Below are 26,410 nucleotides of genomic sequence, written 5' to 3'. Positions count from 1 at the left end.
TCCCCTGGAGAAGGAAATGGCAACCCATTCCAGTATTCTTGCCTGGAAAATTCCATAGACAGAGGAGCCTGGTGGGCTACAGTCCATGGGGTTGCAAAGAGTTGGGACAATACTAAGCAACTGAGCATGCATGCACACACATCCAGAGATGACTCCATGACAATGTGACCTCTGTATCAGGAGGTGAAGGTCAGGGTCCCTCAGGTGGGTCTGGGGTCAGAGAGCTTGGGCAGAAGAGAGACCAGGTGTGGACACCCTGAGGTTGGAGTGTCTGTGGGGCTCACAGGACCCTATGGAGCCCATATTATCTGTGGCAGTAAGCAAAGAGGCAGGAGGCGGGGTGGGATGTCAGAGAGGTCATGGCTCAGGCGGAGGCCACTGTTGAGACCGAGGCTTTCACTCTGGATAGAAGGGGAAACCACTGGAAGGACTGAGCAGAGTAGCATGATCGCTCCCCTCCCCCCTCAGTGGGCTGGGGTCAGGGAAAGTGCATGCATGCCATGCAAGCTAAGTCACTTCAGTCATGTCTGACTCTTTGCAACCCCATGGACTGTAACTTGCCAGACTCCTCTATCCATGGGATTTCCCAGGCAAGAATACTGGAGTGGGTAGCCATTTCCTCCTCCAGGGGATCTTCCCTACCCAGGGATCGAACTCCAATCTCTTGCACCTCCTGCATTGGCAGGCAAATTCTTTACCACTAGTGCCACCTGGTAAGCCCCAGGGAAAGTGAATTACCCAATAGGATCCTGGGTGACCGCAGTGTTACCTCCTGGCCTGAGGAAGACAGCCCAGACCCCAAGTCCACAGATTGGCTCTGGTCCTCCCATCTCTACAGAGTTTGGGCAATGGAGAAGGGCTCCCAGAACCTCAGGAAAGCAGTCAGGGAGGGGTAGGCTGGGAGCATGGAGGGATGGAGTGGAGTCTTCACCAGCACTGAACCGGACCTCAGGCTCATCTGAGCCCCCGTGGGTTTGTCTATCTGTCTGTCTGATGCGTACATGCGTGCTCAGTCGCTCAATCGTGTCTGACCCTTTGCGACCCCATAGACTGTAGCCCGCCAGGCTCCTCAGTGCATGGAAATCTCCAGGCACGAATACTGAAGGGGTAGCCATTGTCTTCTCCAGGGGATCTTCCCAGCCCAGGGATCGAACTTGTGTCTCCTGCATTGGCAGGTGGATTCTTTACTGCTGAGCCAACAGGGAAGCCCTGTCTATCTGACAAAGGACATACAGATGCCCAACGAACCAGGCTTCAGGATCACAGAGCATCTTGACCATACCTGACTGGTCTTTTTTAACCAGCTCCTCTCTTTCTCTGCTCTCCCTTCAGAACCTCGCCTCCGTGAAGAAGGGAGCGCGTCAGGGCAAGTGAGGCCGGCTCCATGTATCCGGAATCAACCACAGGCTCCCCAGCTCGGCTCTCCCTGCGGCAGACGGGCTCCCCCGGCATGATCTACAGGTGACCCCCTTGCATCATCCCCCAAGCCCTCCCAAGATCAGTCCTGCCTCTGAGGAGGGGTCCCCAAGCCAGCCACCTCCCCATGACCCAGAGGGAAGGGACTAAGTGAGCACACAGGGCTGTAAGTTGCACGCAAGCCAACCGTTTCTCCATGGACTATAGCCCACCAGGCTACTCTGTCCATGGGATTTTCCAGGTAAAAAATACTGGAGTAGGTTGCCATTCCTTCTCCAGGGGATCTTACAGACCCAGGGATCAAACCTGGGTCTCCTGCATTGTAAGCAGATTCTTTACCATCTGAGCCACAGGGAAGCCTTTAAGACCAAAATGGGAAGAAAAAAATGAGAGGTTTGACCAGGTGGGATAGGGCCAGGATTAGGCTCCTGCCTTGTCTCTGACTCTTCTGAAATATTCCGTGGGAGGTAACAGAGGCCCTTCCTGGATTCTGTTTCTCTTTTACATGTTATGACTCCTGCGGTGCCACCAGCTTCCCCGACACCCTGAATGAGGCTCAAAGCCTTATAGCAAGTGTGGAGCCTGTGGACAGTGGGGGCGTCCAGGTGCTCACTGGGCCCATGAGAACTTCTCCTGGAAAGCCCATTTCCAGATCCAGTTCTGGGTCTTTCCATTTGGAAAATAGCCCAGGCTGAACCACAGGGAGGCTGTGGGGAAGGTGTGGGGTGGAGCAGCTGGCTTTGTGGTCAGAGCACAGACCCTGATGGCATTGCTGTCACGGAAGACTGGGGTGCGAGTGGAACCCTGGGGCTCATCAGTCCTTCAGCCGCTGGATCTTCAGGTCACTGTCAGGGCCTGAGCTAGAATGAGTGTCTGCAAAAACCATGGGGAACAGGGGCATCCCTCCTTCATCGAGATCCTCAAAAGAATCCCATAGTCTCCTGCAGACTTGCCAGCAGGTGAGTGTGGGCATTTCCTGGTTTGAGTGTTTTCAATCGTTGTTATGATTCGTGAAAACCCAACGACTCCCCCAGAGGTTAGCCTCTAGGCTTCACTTCCCCGCTGGGCGTGAGAACCAGACCAGGCAGAGACCCCCGTGTCCAAATAAACGGGCCTCTGCTTCCCTGTGCCACTGGGTGGCGCTGCGGCCGAGCGCTCGGTACCCAAGCAGAGGGGGGCGGGGCCGGGGTTTCGGGGCGTCGGTGATGCTTCCCGGGCTGGCACCTCCCTGTGCGTGGCTGATGACAACTGTGGCTTCTCTCTCTTCTCTCCCTGTCTCCTTCTCTCCCCTCCATTGCTGTCCGCAGTACTCGGTATGGGAGCCCCAAAAGACAGCTCCAGTTTTACAGGTAACGAGCTTCTCCGTTTTCCCTAAAACCGGCAGCAAGCACGGGAGCGGGTGGGAGGATCCCGCCATCCGGGCCGGGGGCACTGGCGATTTCTCCGCACGTGAAAATCCTCCCCCATGAGATTCAGGCTCTGGTCCTCTCTCGGTGTTGCGACGGCATCATGATGAAACCGTGCAGTCGGGCTCGTCGTGTGGGTTCATCTGGAACTTGCTTTGATTTGAGCTGGGCACTCGCCAGATCTCTCTTAAAACGTCGCTCCTCCGGCGGCGGATTGCGTCCTTTCCTGTGATCCCAGCTTGTGCTCTTGGCTGGTCAAAGTGAAAGACATGCCCCCAGCCCCTCATTCTCCCCTTGTCCTTGGATCTGAGCTGATTTGCAGCCTACAGAGCTCCCTGCGGTGTGTGGCTCCGACGGGACCTGGGTCAGGGTGGGGATGGATGTGCTGGCTTCTTTCTGATTATTTCCCTGTTGGAAGTCAGCACACCCGTGTCCCCAGAGGGAGAGGCTGTCAGCAGATGGGACAGGCTTGCAGTCCAGCCTGAGGCACCTGCCATCAGCAGAATCCTCCAGGACGGGTCCCTGCCTCCCTCTGTGCAGCCTCTTCCTGACCTCTAGGGTAGGGCATGCGCCACGAACACACATGCTCTTGAAAATCTCTAGCTCTGGGAATTTACTTCGACATTTTCCTCCATGGCAAACACTTCAGGCTTATGGAACTCACAGGGCAGCGCCGCCAGCTTTGGGACTTGACACTCAGCGGGCAGGGCTCTGTCTGTGGTGCATCGTGGCCTCCAGGCCTGAGAGGTCTCTGTCCAGAGCCAGCTCCCTGGCGTGTGCACCCCAGCGGTGACAGAGCCGTGGCGTCTTATTGCCGATGCTCCAGGGGCCCTGCTCAGGCAGTGGGTGTGGGGGTTGGCGCCAGACTTCCCTGTGATTCTTCCTTCATGCAGTCTTCTTCGTCCTGTGTCTCAACACGACTGTGGGTCTGAGTTCTCAAGCTCATTTTCCCCACTGCTTTGGTGCCTCCCATGAGGTCTTCCCCCTTACAGAGAGCTCTGAAGAGAGGTCCAAATCTGATTCTGCTGGAGGTTTGGCTAGATAAGGTCTTGCTCGAAATAGTTAGGGCTGAACTTATTAGGTTTGCAAATGCTCTTACTGGATACAAGTGTTTATCATCATATACACATGTCTGTGTATGTGTGTTGTGTGTATGTGTGTTGTGTGTATGTGTGTGTATTTGTATGTGTGTACATGTGTTGTGTGTGTGGGTATGTGGGTATGCGTGTGTGTATATGTATATATATTGTGTGTGTGTGTGTGCATGTATGTATGACATAATATGCCAGAATGAATGTGTGCCATCTGTCCAGAAGGATTCAACCAGTGAAACCAGACATGCACTTAAGCTGCATCCTCAGATGCTGTTCTGAGGCCTGCCTCACTCCCGGAAGGAAAGGAGTAAGGTGAGACGAGAGCAGGCCAGGCCGGCAGCTGAAAGGGCCCATAGGAAGTTCCCAGTGAGTCAAATGGAAATGAAAGGGTGCCCCACGCCCCTTGCTAACCCCAGAACCCCCCGGATCCACCCTTTTGTCCACCCTCTGGGAACCCCTCTGGGTGAGCATCCGATCCCTGTGAGGGCTTCTTGCTCCGAGGAGGGCCTCTGTGGGGGAATTGAATCCCCGGATCTGAAGACACCCCCCACCCCACTCCCTGCTCAGCCTCTCCACATTCAACGCCACAGGCTCTGGCCATCCTGCCCTTTGAGGCTCCAGTGTGGTCACTTCACACAGACACTCAGGCATCTCTTGCGGGGCCTCTGGTGATGGCCTTAATGGGGTGGGATCATTCAGCGTACTGGGTGCCACTCCCAGTGGGGTATCCTCATCACCCAGCTCTGACATGGCTGGTGGATGGTTATTTAAGTCAGCCAGAAGGGTGGCACCCCTCCTTCAACAGGGCAAAATGTCCCAAGGCCCTGCCCTCCAGCAACTTACAGACAGGTAAAAGAGGGAAGACCGTGTACCTGTCAGCTCGTACACAGGAGGCTGCATAACAAACTACCCCAAGACTCAGGGGCTTATGTGTCTGTGGGTTGACTGAAGTCAGTTCATCTAGGCTGGGCTCAGCTGGATTGGTCTCTGGGCTTCAGGCTGAAGGCAAGTTTCACCCTCTCTCCATCATGCCTAACCAGGGGCCATCCCAGGTCTCTTCTTGTGGCAGAAGTGCCGGAGGAAAAATGTGTCTGAAGGCCAATGGTTTGAACAGGCACAGTCACTTCTGCTCATTCTCTGGGTCAAAGCAAGCTCATGACCAAGCCCAATGTCAAGGGGAAAGCCCAGGGGAGAACCACATCACATAATACACAGAAGGGGAAAAGGATGGGCCACAGTAGTGCAATCCTGTTGTTCCTGATGTTGTTCCGTCGCTAAGTGGTGTTCGACTCTGAGACCCCATGGACTGCAGCATACCAGGCTTTTCTGTCCTCCACTATCTCCCAGAGTTTACTCAAACTCATGCCCATTGACTCAGTGATGCTGTCAAACCATCTCATCCTCTGTGCTGTGCTGTGCTTAGTCGCTCAGTCGTGTCCGACTCTTTGGGACCCCATGGGCTGTAGCCCACCAGGCTCCTCTGTCCGTGGGGACTCTCCAGGCAAGAATACTGCAGTGGGTTGCCATGCCCTCCTCCAGAGGATCTTCCCAACTCAGGGATTGAACCCAGGTCTCCCGCATTACAGGTGGATTATTTACCATCTGAGCCACCAGGGGAGCCCAAGAATACTGGAGTGGGTAGCCCATCCATTCATTCTCCAGGGGATCTTCCTGATCCAGGAATCGAACCGGGGTCTCCTGCACTGCAGGCAGATTCTTTACCAGCTAAGCTACCAGGGAAGCACTCTCATCCTCTGCTGCCCTTTTTATGACATCGTGGCACTGCAAGGAGATCAAACCAGTCAATCCTAAAGAAAATCAGCCCTGAATATTCATTAGAAGGACTGATGCTGACTACAATCTACCCCAAACCTAAATCACTCTAATAGCATCTAGGAGGTAAACGGGTCTTGAGAGAGTCCAGAGAGCTGTTGGAGTGAGTGGTTAGCTGGCTGAGAATCAGGGAAGGCATCATAGAGCCGGTGAGCTGGACCTTATTCAGGCTAGACAGAACTCAACACAGACACCAGGAAGAGCATTCCAGTAGAGGGGACAGTCAGCACAGCTCAGAGAGGTGCCCAGAGAATAGGAAGTGGCAGTCACATCATCTGGGCCTTCAGGTACAGGACAGGAAAGAGAGTGACCAGAGGCCAGGCTAGGGAGGCAGATGGGGATCTGAGGATGGAGGGCCAAGAATGCCAAGCAGAGGAGCCTGACTGCCTTTGGTGGGCACTGAGGAGACATCGATCGTGTTAGAGCAGGACAGGGAGCAGGGCTCTGCTGCAGGGAGGAAGCCTAGGAGCAGGGAATGAGATGGGGGGAATGGGAAGGCTAGATGTGGGAGCCAGGAGAGGTGAAGGAGGGCTGAACCACTGGGGCCATGGGAGGATGGAGTGGAGGTTAAGAGGAGCCAGGTCCACAGGGCTTGGTGTCCAAGGGGCAGGCGTGGAGAAGGACAGTGTGATGCGAGGGCAGTGGTGCCCAGGGGAAGGAGATGGGGCCTCTTTCCAAGCAGGTCAGGCTCACGATCAGCACCCAGTAGCGAGGCCACAGTGCCACTTCCAGCCTGGGGATGACATGTGACACAGAGGCCATGGGACTGACCGTGGGCTTCGGCCTTTAAGAACCATCCCAGGGACTTCCCTGGTGATTAAGCCAGCGGTTAAGACTCTGCGCTTCCACTGCAGGGAGTATGGGTTCAGTCCCTGGTCAGGGAACTAAGATCCCAAAAGCTGCATGGTACGACCAAACAAACAAAAATCTAAAGAAAAGAGAGAAGGTCCATCACGAAGGCCTTTCCAGGTCATCCCCCACTACCAGTCACCTCCACTTCCATGCCGTCCCCCAGCCTCACGTTTCTTTCCACTCCAGATCTGGGGCTGTGCTCCCCCCACTCCTTGGAGCCACCCTCGTTAGCAGCGTGTTATGAGGCAATCAGCTCAGCCTCTGTCCAGAATCCCATGCCACTGGCACGATCTCTCAGCTGGAAGATAGTGTCACGCTGAGTCTCTTGGGGGCAGGGGTCCCAGGATGACATGAAGGGCCCCTGTGGTCAAGAGCCCAGAACAGGGACTCAGCATAGATCACCCCCAGGCTCAGCCACAAAGCGTCTTCCAAACCCCAGCTCAGGACAGTGAGGAAGGGTCTCCATGTGGTGTCTACACAGCGAACTGCAGAAACCTTCTGTCCATATATAGGTCCTGGCAGCATAGGACATACAATCTGGGGTGCGTCCCAGCAGAAGGAGGCAGGGCATCCATCTGTGCATGCTGAAGGCGTGTCTCGCCAGGCCCCCACCCATTCTCTGTGGGTGGTGGTCTTATGCTGTGGGCCCCTGGGCTCCCCAGCTTGCAGACATTTAAGAACGTGGTGGGAAGAAAGCCAACCAGCCTGGATCCCTTCCTCAAAGACCAGAAAGCCCAGCCTGCGCCTCCTCCCAGCGTCCAGTGTCTCCAGGCAGGGGGGCATGCGCCCAAGGGAACAGCAGGACCCCAGCCGGTCCCCCCTCCCAGCCGGGACGCAGGAGGCTGCCTTGCCAGGCTGCACTACGGAACTGCACTTCCCGGGCTTTTAGGGGAAGAGGCGCGCTCGTGAATAATTCAGCCTCTCTCGGTGAGATGCAGACGCCCTAATAGGACTAATGGACTCACTGCCTCCAAACCCGGCCCTTGTGGGACCTCTCATTCACCGACTGCTTCTGACGTCCTGCAGTGACACTCCCTAATGAAAGAGCTGCCGCACCAGCTCCGCAGACGCCTGGTGAGCCCTAGTAAATCAGACTGTGTCCCTTTTAACCAGCAGACGCCAGCGAGGCAGGTGAGTGGTCCCTTCAGCTCAGGAGGCAAGTGGCAGCCGCCTCCTTGGTTGGGGGGGGGAGATGCTGCTGGGGCACAAGCACCCCGGGAGTGGACAGCATTTGGGGGTGCCTTTTTGGCTGATCTGAAATGAGACCCTCTATATATTTTCAAAGTGGGAAACCTCAAAAAGAAAGTTAGTCCTAGGTAACCACAGGAAGAAGGAGGGTGGGCGTTCTGCTGCTTGAGCTTGCTTGCCTCCCGGCCCTGCCTCTCTGCCCATCCGGGGGACCTGAGCTCCAGCTGATACCCCGTCGGGTTCCCCATTAAGACCGAGCATTTTCGAGTTTCCCCAAGAATAACGACAGCAGAAAGCTGGGTGCTGTCTGAAAGGTCTGTTTGGAAGCACAGGCCTGAGAGAGCTGGGGGCTGCTTCTCTGGGCCTTGGCTTACTGATGGTTCTCGAGCAAAACTGGTTTTGTTTTTCCCCTGATGCGATGCCCTGCATTTTCAAGCCGTGCCCCGGAATGATGCCCCTGCCTCCATGCGCGCCCGCTTTGGGAATTCTGGCCAGTTTCTCTGGTGTCCAGACACATGTTGCCGTTTCAAAGAGACTTTCCGGGTTCCTTCTGGATCCCACATCTCAGGCTTTGGTGGCTCCCAGTAAACTGATTTCAGTTCAGGAATCCCAGGTGGAAGGCTGCTCAGCAAAGTTGCAATTCCCATGGCTTAATGAGGTTAATGTCTTCTTTCCATTTTTCTATGTCATGCGGTCCATTCATGAGCATTCCCAGGTCCCTGTCCACAGGAATAGATTTGCAAAAGGCAGGCCCCAGTGCAGGGGGTACCCTGTAGAGTCTGTAATTAGCAATGGTTGTTGTTGCTGCTGCTGCTGCTGCTGCTAAGTCGCTTCAGTCGTGTCCGACTCTGTGCGACCCCATAGACACCAGCCCACTAGGCCCCTCTGTCTCTGGGATTCTCCAGGCAAGAATACTGGAGTGGGTTGCCATTTCCTTCTCCAATGCATGAAAGTGAAAAGCGAAAGTGAAGTCGCTCAGTCGTGCCCTTCTCTTAGCAACCCCATGGACTGCAGCCTACCAGGCTCCTCCGTCCATGGGATTTTCCAGGCAAGAGTACTGGAGTGGGGTGCCATTGCCTTCTCCAGCAGTGGTTGTTAAGGAAAGCTAATTCTTCCTGAGGTGAGTAGGCAGGGTGGCAAAGAGGAGGAGCGAGAGGTTGGGGTCACTGAGCAGTCAGGCAGCCGAAGAAGGAGCTCCAATAAGGGGAGTCTTCCTGGGACCCCTCATCCAAGCACCCAGCCCTGCTCACCTGTGGAGGAGCCAGCTTATTTCCCTGTCCTCTCCCTCTGGGCAGCACTGTTACTGCCAGAGTCCCTCTGTGTCTTGCCTCCCTCAAGGCCCTTAGGGTGAAGAAGGTGTCCCAGCTTCGTACTCGCTGTGCTCTGCCCGCGGGACACCCCCAGGGCACAGGCCCCCTTGTGAGCACTGCGGCCTTGCCCTCCACCCCAGGCCAGGGGCCACCATGCCCACCCACAACCCGCATCTCCTCCCACGAGTCCCCTGACTCAAGCCCGCCCTGTGCCGTGGGGACCTTTTCACCCAGCGGCAGGCTCTGGGCTCCCTCTGTGTGGTTGGTGGCCCTGCCCCACCCACGGGCCCCTCCCAAGGCCACTATAACACAAGATAGGAAAGATGACCGACAGGGGAGAGCCCAGTCCCCACAGAGATAGTTGTTGTTCAGTCTGTAAGTCATATCTGACTCCGCAACCCCATGAACTGCAGCACGCCAGGTTTCCCTGTCCTTCGCTATCTCCCGGACATGCTTCCCAGGTGGCGCTAGTGGTAAAGAACCCCACTGCTAATACAGGAGACCTGAGAGACGTGGGTTCAATCCCTGGGTCAGGAAGATTCCCTGGAGGAGAGCATGGCAACTCACTCCAGTACTCTTGCCTGGAGAAGCTCATGGACAGAGGAGCCTGGTGGGCTACAGTCCATGGGGCCCCAAAGAGTCAGACATGACTGAGAGCAATTTAGTATGCATGAGAACCCTACAGAGGGGCTCCCTCCAATTCCTGGCGACACCCACTACGTTTGTCTCATTAGGAATGTGTGACTCTGCAAGACCAGGGGCAATGGGTAGAGTTTACATTTCGTCCTGTACGGCCCCTAGAATCACTCAGGCCTGTGGTCAGGCTCCTGCCTGCTGGGCCGTCTCCCCTCCACCCTGTCTTGTGTATTTTTGTGCCCACACCACTTATCATGACTGGTACCATGTTCCACGTCTCATGGTTGGCAGCCACCTCCCACACACAGCACTCTCCCACCCCAAGGCCAGCCCCTGTCCAGTTGTCCAGGATGGTTCCGTTTTACCCACAGCAGCCCACACAATAGGCCTCTGCCCGTCCCATTTCACAGATGTGGAGACTGAGTCTCAGAGTGGTCCAGGTACCTGCCTGGGTCACACCAAGCAGGTGACACACAGGGCTGCCCCTACCCATAACCGGGCCACTCAGCCACACAGTTACTGCAACCCTGAGGCTGTGGCTAGATTTCTGGAGCCAGACCAGGATGGCTTGTTGTGGGTAATGTCTTGAAAGCTAATGGCTATTGATCTCAGCCTGGCTGGGCTGGGCTGGGAACGTGTGTGTCTGAGTTTAATCCTGTTTTTTGGGAGGTGCCCCTGCAACTGCTCCCCACCCAGCTGGTCTCTCTGAATACAGACCCCCACAGGAGCCAGGAGTGGTCTGCTTTTGCCCCATGCAGGCCATGAGCCACAGGCTACACAGCTGCCTCTGAAGCAGCTGCTTGACGGGTTGTGGGCAGTGTGCATATGGAGGGGAGGAGAGAGTTGGTGCTGCCTACTCTGAGGGCTTCCACGGTGCCATTTCCTGGGCCAACCCCCCCACCCCGAGCCTGGGGCCCCTCTGTTGCCAGCAATGTGATTCTCCGGAAAAGTGGGGATTTTTGTGTTGGGGTGTGCCTGCCTGCAGAAGCACCCATCAGAGACTTTAGTCTAAACCCTGTGGGAATCCAGAGGTTCCTTTGCAGCCCCCTCCCCGTGGGTCTGAACCATGGTAATGCAAGTCCTGGCCAGGAGAAGGCAGCCTATAGAGAGCTTGGCCTGATCAGGGGCCAGCCCAGCCCCTCCCTGTCAGCACAGCCAGGGAAATGCCCAGTTATTGCTCCAGGTGCTGAGCGCACAGGCACAGCAGTGAAAGTGGACAGAAGAGTCCCTTTCTTCTTGGACCTGACTCTCAGGAGGATCAGCTCAACAAGCAAGGTGATGGAGATACCTGTGGTCTGTCCAGTAATGACACCTGCCATGGAGAAAGGCATGTGAAGTGTCAGGCAGGGATGGGGAGCTCACACGAGGAAGGACCAGCCCAGGTGGCTCCAGCACCATCTCCACCCTCAGGGACTGTGCAGCTGCCTCAGCCCCCAGGACAGCCCCCAGCCCTTCCCAGGATAACGGAGCTTGTTCTCCCTTGGGGCACAGGTGGGGACAGAGCTGGTCCCTCCACCTCCCAGGCTGGCCCAGCTGACCCAGCTGAAAAGATGAATCTCACCTGACTCAGTGATGGTGACAATACTGGGGCCACCATGCAGGCATCCAGGCCAGGGTGGAGGTCCATGGTCAGGTGTTGGGGGAGAAGGGAGTCCCTGGACTGTAGCACAGCCCCTGCCCCCTGCGACCGTGTCCGTGTTGCCCAGGCAAAGCCCCTGTAGGATGTTGAGGCACAGCCATGGTGAAGCCCTCCAACTGACCCGTTCACATGTGTGTGTGCATTGACACACGGCAGCGTTCTGTGCACACACGTGTTCCCCTCGCCTAGTCTTTCTTGACTCTGCCTCCTGGGGCTCATTGCCTATCAGTTCATGCAGAGACACCTCACTCCTGAACGCTGCACAGAAATGTGATGGACCATCAGGTACATAGCGAGTTTCCCTATTGATGGACACTTACGTTTTTAGTTTCTGAGTATAATCATCCCTTCAGGTGATGATTTAGTAATGGGTTTTAACATTTAAGTTTGCAATTTACCAACTTTTTCCCTCCCCCTGCCCCCGCCTCACTGCCTCCTTAAATGCATCCGCTCAGTGTTTTCTGTTGCAAAAACTAAACTGTGACATAATTCATTTGCGCATGGAGCCCAAAGAACTGCACTGGTGCAATGGCGCTTTCTACAAGCAGAGAATGCCGGTGTGGATAGCATTGCCTTCTTCACCAGTCTGTGAACTAGTAGGGCCTTCGCCGGGGGTGCGACACTCCTGGCAAAATCACACGAGAGTTTGCTTCAGCGACAGGTGTGCTTACGCTGCTTCCGGGTCGGCCCTGTAGCTGGTTTTACCCAGGAACAACTCCTGGGGGCGCCGTGAAGTCCTCCGCCCTGGTGGAGGGGCCGGGCTTTCTGCATGCTCCTGCCCTGTTCTCATCCGGAGCGCTCTTTTGACATTGCCCACCTAGAACGCAGCTTCGCCCGGGCTTGTCTCGTGGATGCAGGGGACAAAGGGGGTGGCTCAGCCAGAGTTCCCTGCCAGCGCAGTTTTGAGGACCAAGAACCTCATGTCAGGAGATGCTCATATCCTGGGGCCAGGCCCTGTCCCCCAGCGCCAGGACCCCTGGGTGGCCGCTCTAGCTGGATGATGTGGCTCTGCCACCGTCCCTGCCCCCGGGGCCAGCGTCCAGCCCGGGAAACCCTGGTCAGGGGGAGGCTCTCTAACCCATCACCACTGGGCGTTTACCATCTGGACAGCGGCGGCTCCCGGGCCGGGTGGGACCATGTTGTCCATGACGTACAGCGAGAGCCTGAGGAGCGTGAGCAGCAGGTGTCACTCGGACTGGGCCCTGCACCCCGTCCGCCAGACCGACACGCTGGAGCTGCAGCGGCTGCGGGAGGTGCGGGCGGCCGCCCAGGCCAGGAACATGGAGAGCTTCCTGCGCATGCACGGCCTCTCCCTGGACGGCTGCACCGCCCGGCGCACTGGCATGAAGTACCGGTAAGGGGCGGGGCAGGGCGCTGGGCGGGGGCAGGAGGTCCCCTGGCCGAGGCGAGGGCTGCGGCGAGAGGGGTGCAGCCCAGGAAACGGGGTAACCATTTTGTTGTAAACCGGGGTAAATTCTTGGGGTTTTAAGAACGCTGACCTTAAGACTTCCCTTGGCGGTTCAGTGGTTAGGTCTCTGAGCTTCCACTACAGGGGTCATGGGTTTGATCCCTGGTCAGGGAACTGAAACCCCACATGCTGCGTGGCAGGCCAAAAGCAAAAGCAGAATGCTGACTGCGTAGGAATGTGTAACAGAGGGAAAACGAGGGTCTGTGTGGTCCTCTGCTCCAGAGATAAACACTGCAGTGTTTGGTATCTCCTCCGTGGGGAGATGGTGATTTTTTGAAAAAACTGCAGCAGAGTACACTTACTATGTCATCCCTCCTGCTGTCTCACTGGGATGTACACGAATTGCTCCCCAAGTGGCTCAGTGGTAAAGAATCCGCCAACCCATGCAAGAGTCGCAGGAGATGCAAGTTTGATCCCCAGGTCAGAAAGATCCCCTGGAGGAGGGAATGACACCAACTCCAGTATTCTTGCCTGGAGAATCGCATGGACAGAGGAGCCTGGCGGGCTACAGTGCGTGGGGTCTCAAAGAGCCAGGCACAGCTTAGCAACTGAGCACAAAACACTAATTAGGGGAAAGTCCTCGATTCATCATCTTACCCACAAATCCATGGTGGCATCAGAACATGCGAGGTCCTAGGGACCAAGATGTGCTTGGGTTGGCCTGTCCTTTCCATGGGAAGTGTCTTTCAACAGGTGGCCTCTGAACTGGTTGCTGCGACTATGCTTTAAGCTGTGATTAGCAAAGGCTGTGGTTTAGGTGTCCCTGGTTGTCGGATGATGGGCTTGTAGGGCTCAATTCCATTGGAACCTCAGAAGGACACTCTGTTTAGCTCGCTTGTCATTGGAATCAGTGACAGTGCACTGACTCGCCCCCTTTCTTCTCTGAAAGCCTCGGAAAGTGGCCAGAGAGCCCCAGAGCAGGCAGCTGAGTCTATAAATGACAAATATTCCGCTTTATTCCTGTGCCTTCCAGGTACAAGCCCTGGCCAGAGCCAGTCACCCAGAAGAAGCCCCCTCCCCACTTCTGTTCAGTCTGTGTTCAGTTGCCAGATTTAGCAAATAAAAATACAGAAAGTGAAAGCGAAGTCACTCAGTCGTGTCCGACTCTTCACAACCCCATGGACTGTAGCCTACCAGGCTCCTCCATCCATGGGATTCTCCAAGCAAGAATACTGGAGTGGGTTGCCATTTCCTTCTCCAGAATACAGAGCACCCAGTTAAATCTGAATTTCAAACAAATAACAAGTTTATGCCATAATCAGGACATACTTATACCAGAAGTTATTTGTTGTTTATCTCAAGTCCAGATTTAAGTGAATGTCCTATATTTGATTTGGTTTCCACCTACCACAGGCCCCAGGGGTTATCTGGCTGTTCTCTGGAGAGTGGAACAGAGACCAGCCCTGTTGCTGAAACGTTTTCTCCTGCGGACAAGTGTTTGGGTCTTCAGGGGTCATTGCATGAGCACATGGTTGTCATTTAAAGATATAAAGCACTTCTGCCCTGAGTCCATTAGGTGGCAGAATTCTTAAGGCTTTGCATTCTAAAAATCCAGATATAACAGGACAAAGGGTCAACGAGACTGGCCCTAAGGACCTCCTGATTCTGTTGGAGATTTCTCAAGAGGGAGATGAGGGTCTGAATTTTCTTCTTTTTTTTGAGGGGAGGGGCTATCCGTTGATGTTGTTGCTGTTCAGTCACTAAGTCATGTCCGACTCTGCAGCCCTATGGACTGTGTCACACCAGGCTCCTCTGTCCACGGGATTCTCCAGGCAAGAATACTGGAGTGGGTTGCCATTCCCTTCTCCAGGGGATCTTCCCGACCCAGGGGTCAAACCTTCATTTCCTGCATTGTCAGGGGGATTCTTTACCACTGGGCCACCTGGAAAGCCCAAGTCATTGATTGTTGCTGTTCAGCTGTTTCAGTTGTTGTTCAGTTGCTAAGTCATGTCTGACTCTTTGTGACCCCATGGACTGCAGCACGCCAGGCCTCCATATCCCTCACTATCTCCCAGAGTCTGCCCAAGTTCATGTCCATTGAATCAGTGATGCCTTCCAACCATCTCATCCTCTGTCACCCTCTTCTCCTACCCTCAGTCTTTCTTTCCCAGCCTCAGGGTCTTTTCCAGTGAGTCAGATCTTCACATCAGGTGGCCAGATTATTGGAATTTCAGCATCCTTTAGTTAATTCAGAAATATTTATTGAGGACCTACTTGACTCCAGGCAACAGACTTGCAGACATTGCATAATCAGGACAGACAGGGTCCCTCCTCACCCTCTTGGATGTTCCATCCTGGTTGGGGGTGGGGGCGGTGACAGAGAAAAAGCAGGTAAATGCCCAAGAGAGTCAGGGAGGCCAGGGACAGCTTAGACCCCAAGCATCTGAAAGGAGGACCACTGGAAGTGGTGGGGAAGAACCTTCCAGTTCAAGGGGATAGGGGAACATTTGAGAAGAGAAGCCCTGGGGCAGAGTGAGGAAGACAAGAGCAGTAGCGGGGAGGCCAAGGGAAGAGGCCAGGGGGTTGTCCTCCTCCTGGGAGACCCCAGCTCCCTCAAGTATAGATACGATTTATAGAAGGGTGCCCTGGGGTGAATTACGTCCCTCCAAATTGCATCCATCCGGATTCCTAGAGGCTACTTGGAAATAGGGTCGTACAGACGTAATTAGATGAGCTTACACTGGAGTTGGGTGGGCCCTAAATCCACTGCCTGGTGTCCTAATAAGAGGCCCAGTGAAGCTGCACAGGGAAGAGGCTTTGTAATGGCGGAGGCAGAAATTAGAGTGATGTGGCCACAAGCCAAGGACTGTGGTCACCAGAAGCTGGCCAAGGCCAGGACAGACCCTCCCCTGGAGCCTACAGAGAGAGTCCTGCCCTGCCCACACCCAGATTTCAGCGTTCTGGCCCCCATTGATGTGATAGAACCACGTTCCGTTGCTCAAAGTCCCCCAGTTCGATGAACTCTCTTGCAACAGCCCTAGGACCCGAACACAGCTTGGGGTTGTAGATACTGGGAAAATGTCCTATTTGCCTGACACTCCAAGGAAAAGGTCTGTGTCGCATCTGAAGCTTGATGGACTAACCGTGGGGCTGAAACACCCTGGGAACCTTGCTTCCCAAGCAAGGGTTGACAAGAAAACTGCTTGAGGCTTTAGCATCTGAGGTGGTCGCACTGTGGGGCCCTTTCTTCATCTGGTGGATTTCATATGGCTGCACCTGGGAATTTCAGTTAACTGGGAAGAGAGCCTCCGGAACCACGGCTACCAGTTATGAAAGATCCCAGATAAATGCCCTTCCAAGGTTAATGCTTCTGGCAGCAGCTGGGCTGGGACTCTGTTAAACCTGGTCTTAAATATTAATATAAAAAAGATAACGCCTCCAGATAAGTGCTGCCTGGTGGAGCAAGGCAAACACCATGCCACCAGCCCAACGCATTATCAGTTGAACTGAGCCTACAGCTGGGAAAAGATTTCTTGTTAACTTCACCCATTTTTTTTTAAACTGTCCTCAACTCTTGCTGTTTAAAAAAAAAAAAAAAAACAAGGCACTGAATTTTAAAATCTCCACAGTCCCTGTGTCAGCTCCCCCTTCCCACGTCCACCTGGCTGCATGATGGAGGGTCCAGATGTGTGGCCTGAGACAGAGCAGCAGCTGTGGTCACGGGCCCACATGGTGCCAGGTGGACACCGGACCTGGTTCAAGGATGCTCCTCTTCTGCCACACATGGCCCTGGAAAGGAACCCAAACTCCCCACTGGATCCCGCACACGCTGCCTCTGATTTTGGCTTGTACTCCTTTTCCTCCCACTCGGGGTGCGCCTGCCTTTCATCCATATCTCAGAGGAGCTCACTGCATCCCGCAGTCCTTGCACATCCTCAGTGTCCCCCAGAGGGTGCATCCTCCAGGTTTTCACAGGGCTGGCTCCCTCCCATCAGCGCAACTTCGGCCTCAAAGAGACTTTCCCCACCACCTGGTCTAAACAGATGCCCAGTGAGTCGCCCTCAAGCCCACTATCCTCTCACCTTGTTTTTGCGCGTCTACATCCTGCTAACAGCATGACCTTTGTCTGTTCTCAGCTCCTAGAGCAGTCCAAACCTCTATAAGTACTGGCTGGATGGTGTTTCCCAGTCTTGGTCTTAACCCACTTTCCAGAACATTCTCTTTCTGGAAATGTCTCTTTCCTGCTGCTTCCTCGGCAGCAGGACTGGAAGCTGTGTCTGAGACTCTCTGATATGGCCTGGAGGGCAGGGAGCCCTGGGCAACGAGCCTTGGCCATGAGCTTCTGGCAGGGTACAGGGTCCTGCCTGCCTGCAATTTTTGACTCTAGAGTGTGGCCTCTTACCACTGGCCTCTTACAGGAATCACAGACAGTATTTGATTTGTGGTCAAGCTCATCAAATAGACTTGCTCATTTATTCACAGCGGTCACTTCAAGCTGGGCCAGTCAGGAAAGACTTCCTTGAAAAATCTGGGAAGCCAGTGTGTCTTAAAGGATGGGTAGGAAGAAGGAAGAGGGGCAGGAGAAAAGACAGGTGAGGGTTGGTGAGAGGACCAGTCTGGGATGATGGGTGGGGCAGGTCTACCTTGAGCCGGTTCTCTGCCAGTGTCCTGGGGTTGCCCTAACACAGCACACACGCAGAAGCTCAGAACAGCAGCTTCTTATTCTCTCATGATCTGGAGCCGAAAAGTCCAAAAGCCAGGGGTCAGCAGGGCCACACTCCCTCTGAAGGCTCTCGGGAAAGATCCAACCTTGGCTTTTCAAGTAATTTTAATTGGAGAATAGTTGCTTCACAATGTCGTGTTAGTTTCAGGGTTACAGCAAAGTGCGTCAGTTGTGCACACACATATCCAGTCTCTTTTAGATCCTTTCCCCATGTAGGTCATTACAGAGTACTGAGTAGCTTCCCTATGCTGTCTAATAGGTCCTTATTAATTACCTATTTTTGTATATAGTCATGTGTATATGTCAATCCCAATCTCCCAGCTGGGAGCGGAAACAGTGGCAGATTTTATTTTCACAAAATCACTGCGAATGGTGACTGCAGCCATGAAATTAAAAGACATTTGCTCTTTGGAAGAAAAGTTGTGACAAACCTAGACAGCATATTAAAAAGCAGAGACATTACTTTGCCAACAAAGGTCCATATAGTCAAAGCTATGGTTTTTCCAGTAGTCATGTCTGGATGTGAGAGTTGGACGATAAAGAAAGCTGAGCGCCAAAGAATTGATGTGATGCTTTCGAACTGTGATGCTGGAGAAGACTCTTGAAAGTCCCCTGGACTGCAAGGAGATCAAACCAGTCAATCCTAAATGAAATCAACCCTGAATATTCATTGGAAGAACTGATGCTGAAGGCAAAGCGCCAATACTTTGGCCACCTGATGAGAAGAGCCAACTCATTGGAAAAGGCCCTGATGCTTGGAAAGATTGAAGTCAGGAGGAGAAGAGGGTGACAAAGGATGAAATGGTTGTCTGATGTCACTGACTCAATGGACATGAGTTTGAGCAAATTCTGGGAGATAGTGAGAAGCCTGGTGTGCTGCAGTCCATGGGGTCACAAAGAGTCAGGCACGACTTAGCAACTGAACAATAGCCCTTCCCCTTCTGCAACCATAAGCTTGCTTTCTGTAATATGTCTGTGCTTCCTTGATTTTGTCTATAGACACATCACTCCAATCTCTGCCTCTGTCTTCACATGACTGTTTTCCCTCTGTGTGTCTCTGTCAGTCTCCAAGTCCTCCTCTCCTTATAAATACAGCAATCATTGAATTTAGGGCTCACCCCAATCACCTCCTCTTTATGTGATGACATCTACAAAGATCCTTTTTCTGAAGATGGTCACATTCATGGATGCTAGGAGTTAGGACATGGACATGTCCCTTTGGGGGACGTGTTTCAACCCACACCGAGTCACCAGGGCTGACCCAACTCCCAAGCCTGCAGGAATGTCACTGAGTGTCCTGGGGGGAACCCAGCTCTGGACAAGTCAAGCGGTCTCCCCCAGTCTCAGTGTCCCCATCTGGAAAGCAGAGACTGTATATAGTCACTTCCTCATAGAATTGTCCTGAGGACTATATAAGGTAGTGATGGAAACCAAAGCTCCATGCTTGGCCTCCTGGTGAGAGAGAAACTGTCTGGGAATAAATACCATGGGTGCCAACAGAAGCACCTGGAGAAGCAGCTTGTGTTCTGTGTGGCCATCAAGCAGATGGAAAGGTCACTCTGGAAGAGCTGCTGTGCCACGATCCAGGGGTCTCCCCAGCCCCCTGGGGCAGGTTGAGGTTGGATCCCAGGCACCACACCAGAAGCTCCTGTTGCAAGAAGCTCTCTTTGGTAGCATTCTATAGACACGGCAGGGCTTTTACTCGGGGTGGCTTCCCCTCTGATTCATCATGGCAGGAAACAGATGCTTTAACAACAGCAGGTACTGGAGAGGCAGAAAACCCCCAAATCTGCTGTGGCTCAAAACCATCCACACTCAATGTCTCTGCACCAAGCCCTTGTCTGGGACTCACTTCACCAACACACATTTGAAAGGAGAGACCCTTTGGGGTGACATTTAACTGTGGCAAGTTCAGGTTGAGGTCTTACGCTTTTGGTTTTCTACTCTTGTCTTTTCTTGTGATTTTCTAAGTACTTTAAGAGTTTGTGACCTCTGTGTGAAGCACGTGGAAAGTTCCAACTGCGCAAACCCACCTGCCCAACTCCCACTCAGCAGTTCTCTGCTGGACCCGCCACATTTGTCCTGGGTTCCCCAAGCTGGTTCTGAGGTCAGACGCCCATTCCCACCGTCCCCACAATGCATTACAGAGGGATGAGCGGGGACTGGGGACCCTACACTGGGCCAGGTGTCCCACTGTCCCCACAACATGTTACAGAGGGTTGAGCGGAGACTGGGGACTCTGCACCGGGCCAGGTTCAAGAGTCCTGGGAGAGTGCCTCCCAGGCCTCTGGTATCACTGGGGAGGCTGAGGTCTGACACCCAGAGGAAGGAAGGTTTATTGGTGCTTGAGAAGCGGGGGAGACTGCTTCACACAGCATGTACTATCTCAGCTGATGCCAGGGGATGACAGGGAGTTCAAAGGCAGAGAAACAGGAAGGGCACTCCCATAGGGAGCAGCAAGAGTGAAGGCCCAGAGTCTTTTGAAAGCATTGACATTTTTTTTTCAGTAACAGTTATATTGAGATATAATTCACATACCATATACACATTTGTTATTCTGTCACTCATTCATGTCCAACTCTTACAATTTAATGGTTTTAGTATATTCATATAATTGTGCAAAAATCATCCATTTTAGAACATTTTTGTCACCCCAATAAGGAAATCCCATACCCACATTAGCTGTGGTTCCCTAATTCTCCACTCCCCTCACCCCCTAGAGTCACTAGTCTGCTTTCTGACCCTATGGATTTGCCTATTCTGAATATTTATTTTATTTATTTGGGCTGCACTGGGTCTTCAGTGCTTTGTGCGGGCTCTCTCTAGTTGTGGCGAGCGGGGGCTGCCCTCTAGTTGTGGAGCGCGGTTTTCTCACTGCGGTGGCTTCTCTCACGGCCGAGCGGAGCTCGGGCTCTAGGCACATGGGACTGACTCAGCAGTTAACCGTGCAGGCTCAGTAGTTGTGGCACACAGGCCTAGCTGCTCCGAGGCAGGTGGGATCTTCCCGGACCAGGAGTCAAACTCGTATGCCCTGCATTGGCAAGCAGATTCCCAACCATGGCACCACCAGGGAAGTCCCCTGAACATTTCATATGAATGGAATCAAATCACACAGTACATGGCCTTAAAGAACCCGCCTGCCAATGCAGGAGACCTAAGAGACACAGGTTCGATCCCTGGGTCGGGAAGATTCCCTGGAGGAGGAAATTGCAACCCACTCCAGTATTCCTGTCTGGAGAATGCCATGGACAGGGGAGCCTGGTGGGCTACTGTCCATAGGGTCTCAAAGAGTCAGACACGACTGAAGCGACTTAGCATGCACATGACTCGTTTCCTTCTCTTAGCATGACAGTTTCCAGGATCATCCCTGTTGGGACATGTGTCATTACTTCATCCTTTGTGTGGCTGAATAACATTCTACTGTGTGGCTATAGACTACATTTTGTTTTTTCGTTATTTTATCTGTTGTTAGACATTTGGATTGCTACAACTTTGGGGCTGTGATGAGTAATACTGCTGTGGACATTTGTGTTCAAGTTTTGGTGTGGGCGTTATGTTTTCAGTTCTCTGGGCACATACCTAGGAGTGGAATTGCTGGATTGGGAGGTGAGATGGGTGACCTTTTACACACTGTAGTGACTAAGTCTTTGTGACTCTCACTTAAAGCTCAGAGCATACCATCTGGTTAAGAGCAACCTGAGGAATTCATAGTGAGATGCCATCCCTTGTGGGATCCAATGATTTGCCAGTGCACAGAGAACCAAGTGAGGTGGAATGAAGTAGGGGATCTCCACACCCTCCAGGCCAGTGCATAGCACCATTCAAATCTCTTGATAAAAACACAGCTTCCCAGGACTGCCCTGGCGGTCCAGTGGTTAAGACTTCACCTTCCAATGCAGGAGGTGCAGGTTTGATCCCTGGTCAGGGAGCTAAGATCCCACATGCCTCAGGACCAAAAAATCAAAGCATATAATGGAAGCAATATTGTAACAAATTCGATAAAAACTTTAAAAATAGTCCACGTCAGAAAAAGAAATGCATTTTCCCAGGCCCAGCCCCAGAGCTGCTGATTCCGTAGGTGTGGTTGGGGCCCAGGAATCTGCATTTGTAACAAGCTCCTCTAGCATCCTGCTCAGGTGTTGAGCATCCCTGCGGTGGACTATAAGCTCCATGAGCCTGGGGAGGAGCCAGAGGCAGGGTCTTTGCCACCTGCAGCCTCTTCAGCAGGGGTGTGAGCTTCCTGAGTGCCAGGGTCTATTGTCTTCAAGTGCAGGGCCCAGTTGGTGGAAAGCCCAGCTGGTAGAGGGGCCAGCACTGCACCTGCCCTTCCTCCTTCCCATCGCCCATCACCAAAGGGGCTCAGGGACCCACGCCAGGCAGGTGGAACTTTCACAGGCGGGTGGAAGAGGAAGGCAGTGCTGCCCTGTGGATCCTGAGGGGCCCCTAGTGCCCTCCACAGGTGGCATCTGTGACCTGCCAGGGCCCCCTTGGCAAAGGTACCAGCTCTGCCCTCCCTCTCTCCCCAGGACCAGTTCCCCCCCTGGGGAGCGGTTCCTGCTGCCAAGTCAGGCCATGGGGAGGACAAACAGGATGCACTTATCAGTGGGAGTAGGGAGAGTCTCTCACAAGGGCCTCTCCTAACTCCATGGCCAGAAAGCCCTTCCTCTCTGCTGAGGGATAGTGGGAGTGATTCCTGAGGACCGGACCCCAGTGTGAGCACTTTTGTTATCTGAACACCTTGGTGCCCTGCGCTGGACACAAGATCACTGAGGCTTGGAGAGGGAGTTGCTTGCCCCTGGCTGCCCAGCTCAGGAGCAGGGAGGCTGGAACTGGAGGGAGCAAGGTTTTATTATTAACTTCTGAAAAAGGCAGGGCCAGATCTGAAAGCAAGTGCAGCCATCCTCTGTAAACATCTTGGGGTGGCTTCTTCTCTGAGTTGTGTCAGAGCACAGGATAGATAGCCAGAAGGCATGCAAGGTTCCTGCAGAGCCAGGTCCTGAGAGACAGAGCGGTCCTCGGGCCAGCCACCTCATTCTGTCAATGGAAGCTCAGAAGCTCAGAGACAGCAGGACACTCGCCTGGGATCAAACAGCAAATTAGCAGCAGAGCCTGACCACCTGCCTCCCATCTACCCTGTCCTTCTCAGTCACAGGGCAGAAAGGGACCTAAAAGTCAGCTGTGGCAAGGTCCACCCTGCAGGGTGAGAATGGCATGCTTGGGGTCAGCAAGCAAAGCCAGCCCTTCCTGCCAATGGGGGCGTCTCTCTGGGTTTCAGGGAACCCCTTAACCTTGCTCCAGAAGAGCTTGTTCCCATCTTCATCCTGATCCCCTTAATGTGGGAAAGGAGGCTCGGGTAAAGCAGAGGATCTTCATTCATCCCTTCACTCATCCATTCATCCATCCATCCTTCCATCCATTCATTCATTCCTTAGCTCATTCAGTCATTCACTCAAAGTGTTTATTGAGCATCAGCTGCAAGCTAAGTACTGTGCAGAGTGCTGGAGCATCTCAGGTCTCTGAGACCGCAGGGTTCTTTCCTCACTTCACCTGGGTCATTACCAGCCAGAAAGAGTGGCGCTCTCTCCTCCAGATCTCTGGTGATTTGACTTCCTGTGCCAAAACCTGATGGCAGCCTTGTCTTCTTGGGTGAGAACCGCCACAGGACAGAGCTGGCCAGGCCGACTGCCTGCACGCTCAGCCGTCCACCCGGCTGCAGTGCCTGCCTTGTCCAGACCCGGCTGAGCGGCTGTCAGACTGGAGCACTGGTGCCGGCCTCCCGGGGATCGGCCAGGGCAGTCGGGCGGCTTGTGCATCCGCTTCATTAATAATGAATCGCCAGACGCCTCCCGCACCTCCCGCGCCTCTCGCCAGTCACCTCGTTGACTTGGTGGGAGTCTCAATAGCCACGGTGCTCAGAGCCAGGCTCCCTCTGAGAGACCCGGGGAAGCCTGGAGAAGCAGCTGCTCCCCGAACCCCCAGGCTGCCACCCTGATGGGAGGCACGCTCCCTCCTCCTCCTGCTGTCAGAGGCCGGCAGTGTCGCTCATTGGTCGCGAGTTACTGGCAGCCCAGCCCTGCTGGACACAGCTGGGCTGGGGGCTCAGGCAGGCAGAGCCAGACCAGGGTGGGGCAGAGGACGGACCCGCAGAGAAGGGAGAGAAAATGGCATCGCCCCCCTCCCCTGGATTTCTGAGTTCTATCTGATCAGATCTTTTCTAGCACATTTCTGGAAATTTGACTCCCTTCTGTCTGAGACCACACGGGCTTTTTCTACATCATTGCCTTTGGAAAGCTTCACTCCTGGCAGCTCCTTCGGCTTCTGGGGTAAAGTCTTGTCCCAGGCGGAGCGGGGCTTCCAGGGGCAGATGACCTTGCACCCCAGAAGAAGAGGGGACGTGGTCAGGAGCTGAGTGCCGGCGACATGCAGGTGTCCTTCGTGTGCTCGGAGCACGGCCTCAAGGGCCGGGGCCCCGAGGAGCGGCTGGGCCGGCCGGCAGCCGGCAGCCCCAGCCTGGGCACCCGAGGCCGCTTCCGTGCAGTGGCCGTGGTGGCCCGGAGTCTGGGACAGCTGTCGGTGCAGAGCCTCCCGAGCGCGGGCGATGCCAGCGTGAAGCAGCCCGGGATGAAATCTAGGTATGCAGGGAGCGGGGCTGTGCCGGGCAGAGGTGCCCGCCCCACGGCATCCGCGGGGGGTTGGGGGGTGGTGCTTGGCAGATGTGGGGGAAAAATAAAATCGAAGTCAGGGTCAGGCCCCAATCTCCTCCCGATCATTGGTGGGGGATGAGGATGCCTCTTCTCTCCTTCTGCCTGTTTGTTTCCCTTCCTGGGCGCGGGGGGTGGGGTTTGTCACTAGAGCTGAGCCCCCCGTGTCGGATGCTGTGTGATACTTCCTCTTCCTGGCAGCCCCAGGGCAATGACCACAGGTGCCCTGCCCTCCCCCAGGGCACACAGGCCTCAGGAATGCCCCCTGAGTGGTCTGATGTCTTTGCAGCTAAGCCACCTTGACAAACCTCAGTTTAAGAGTCAGCGATATAGGGTGAACCACGTGATAGAGTTAACCTTCCCCTACTCCTTGACCTGACCCGAACCCCAGACCCAGGTTCCTCTACAGCAGGATTCAGGCTCTGCAGGGCACAGGCAGCAGCTAGAGTTCTCTGCTAAGGGCTCAGGCTTGGCTTCTGTGTGTCCCTCTGCTTGGGCCCAGCCCCCCACGTGCTCTGGGTGCACTCGCCCTGACTCTGTACGTAGACAGCATGCAAAGGGCCAGTGTCGGGGAGGGGAGGCGGCCCTTCCTGACATTCCTTGCATCCCCCCTTGCCCTACCCAGGGTCTTGCTCAGATGCCCAATGGGATGTACCCAGGTGCAAAAGGAGGGCGGGGTCTGAACCCTGGACCCCTGGGTCACTGGCTAGAGATCTGGCCATCCTTTAATTGTTTTATTAATTTTTATTGAAGGATAGTTGCTTTGCAAAGCTGTCTTAGTTTCTTCTGTTTACAGCAGAGTGAATCAAGTTTATACATATGTCCCCTCCTTTTTGGATTTCCTTCCCATTTAGGTCACCGCAGCACGTTAAATAGAGTTCTCTGTGCTATACGTACGGGTCTCATTAGTTATCTATTTTATACATAGTATCAGTAGTGTATATATGTCAATCCCAATCTCTACCCCCTCTTTCTCCCTTGATACCCATACGTTTGTTCTCCACATCTGTGTCTCTATTTCTGCTTCGCAAATAACAATGGAATATTATTCGACCATAAAAACAAATGAAATTGGGTCATTTGTAGAGACGTGGATGGACCTAGAGAGTGTCACACAGAGTAAAGTGAGTCAGGAAGCCCAAAACAATCTTGTATTAGTGCATGTGGAACCTGGCCTTTCTTACTCACGAGTTTTCTGCGCTTAGAGCCTTGAGCACTTTGAGAATGATGTTCCAGGGGAAGGGTAGTTCTTACCACAAACCATCTTCATGAACCAGAAAAGCTAAGTTAGGTCCCTGGTTCCCAACTCTACTCTCTGGGACTCAAATCACACAGGCCACCAACCTGAGAAAAAGCTGCAGAAGAGTCTGGTTGTATTTGAGGAGAATGGGTTTCTAGCTGGTATTGGTTGGTACCAACTCGAAACGTATTAAAGAAAGGATCCTAAGAAATGAGCTGTGTGGCTTAAACCTCTAGCTTAAACCTTAGAACAATGCCCAGAAGATGGACCTCATGTGAAGGACCCGTGGCGTAAGTCCCAGGCCTCCTCGAGATGAATTCTGGGATAGCAAGGGCTTTTGCATCTCCATCTGTGACCCTCCTGCCCTGGATCTTTGGGGACATTTGACATGCTTTCATGGGTCTCTGGGGCACAGAGCTTTTGTTCCCATCCTCTCAATTCAGTAAGGACAATCCAGAGCAGAATTCTTTTCTAGAAACTCTGGTGGTTTATCTCTTGTTAAGTGAGAACCGAAAACTAAGAGTAAACAGAATCTATTTTTTAGTTTAGATACATGTTACCTGCCGAGACTTTAAGTCAACCCTAAGATCAAAAGTGTGAGACCATTTCTAAAAGTATGAAGGACAATGTACCCAGGAAATGTGGCTTTTGACAGGATTTGCCTGCCAAGGTCTTAAGATCCGTTGAAGACTGGACATCAAAGAGCCTGAATGCTTAAGATTGCCGTATGCACTTCTGTGTGTACATCCGTGTGTGTGTGTGTGTGTGCACCTATGTGTGCATCTGTTTATGTGCATCTGTGTGTGTGGATCTTTGTGTGTGTGCACTTGCGGGTACATCTGTGTAAGTGCATCTGTGTATGTGCACCAGTGTGTGTGGATCTGTGTGTACATTGGTGTATGTGCATATATGTGTGCATCTGTATGTGTGCACCTGTGTGTATCAGTCTGTGTGTGTGCATCTG

The 26,410-nt window shown here is 53.7% G+C and overlaps 1 protein-coding gene across 12 annotated transcripts in view; it reads left to right on the top strand.

Moving 5' to 3' along the window:
- The window catches only part of KCNAB2 (potassium voltage-gated channel subfamily A regulatory beta subunit 2), a 96,142-nt gene that overhangs the window by 36,124 nt on the left and 33,608 nt on the right, over positions 1-26,410 (top strand). For 6 of the 12 annotated variants that reach the window (XM_027975719.3, XM_060396134.1, XM_012187395.4 and 3 more), the window contains 2 exons: positions 1,333-1,461; positions 2,724-2,765. In XM_027975719.3, coding sequence (XP_027831520.1) covers positions 1,385-1,461; positions 2,724-2,765 — 119 coding nt within the window. In that variant the 5' untranslated portion in view covers positions 1,333-1,384. The remainder of the gene's footprint in view (positions 1-1,332; positions 1,462-2,723; positions 2,766-26,410) is intronic. The other 6 variants (XM_060396135.1, XM_060396136.1, XM_042257357.1 and 3 more) reach the window with 1 other exon arrangement.

The sequence above is a fragment of the Ovis aries genome, chromosome 12 (assembly GCF_016772045.2).
Source record: "Ovis aries strain OAR_USU_Benz2616 breed Rambouillet chromosome 12, ARS-UI_Ramb_v3.0, whole genome shotgun sequence".
NCBI lineage: Eukaryota > Metazoa > Chordata > Mammalia > Artiodactyla > Bovidae > Ovis > Ovis aries.
Note: the sequence above shows the minus strand (reverse complement) of the source record. Positions and strands in the feature narration are given on the sequence as shown.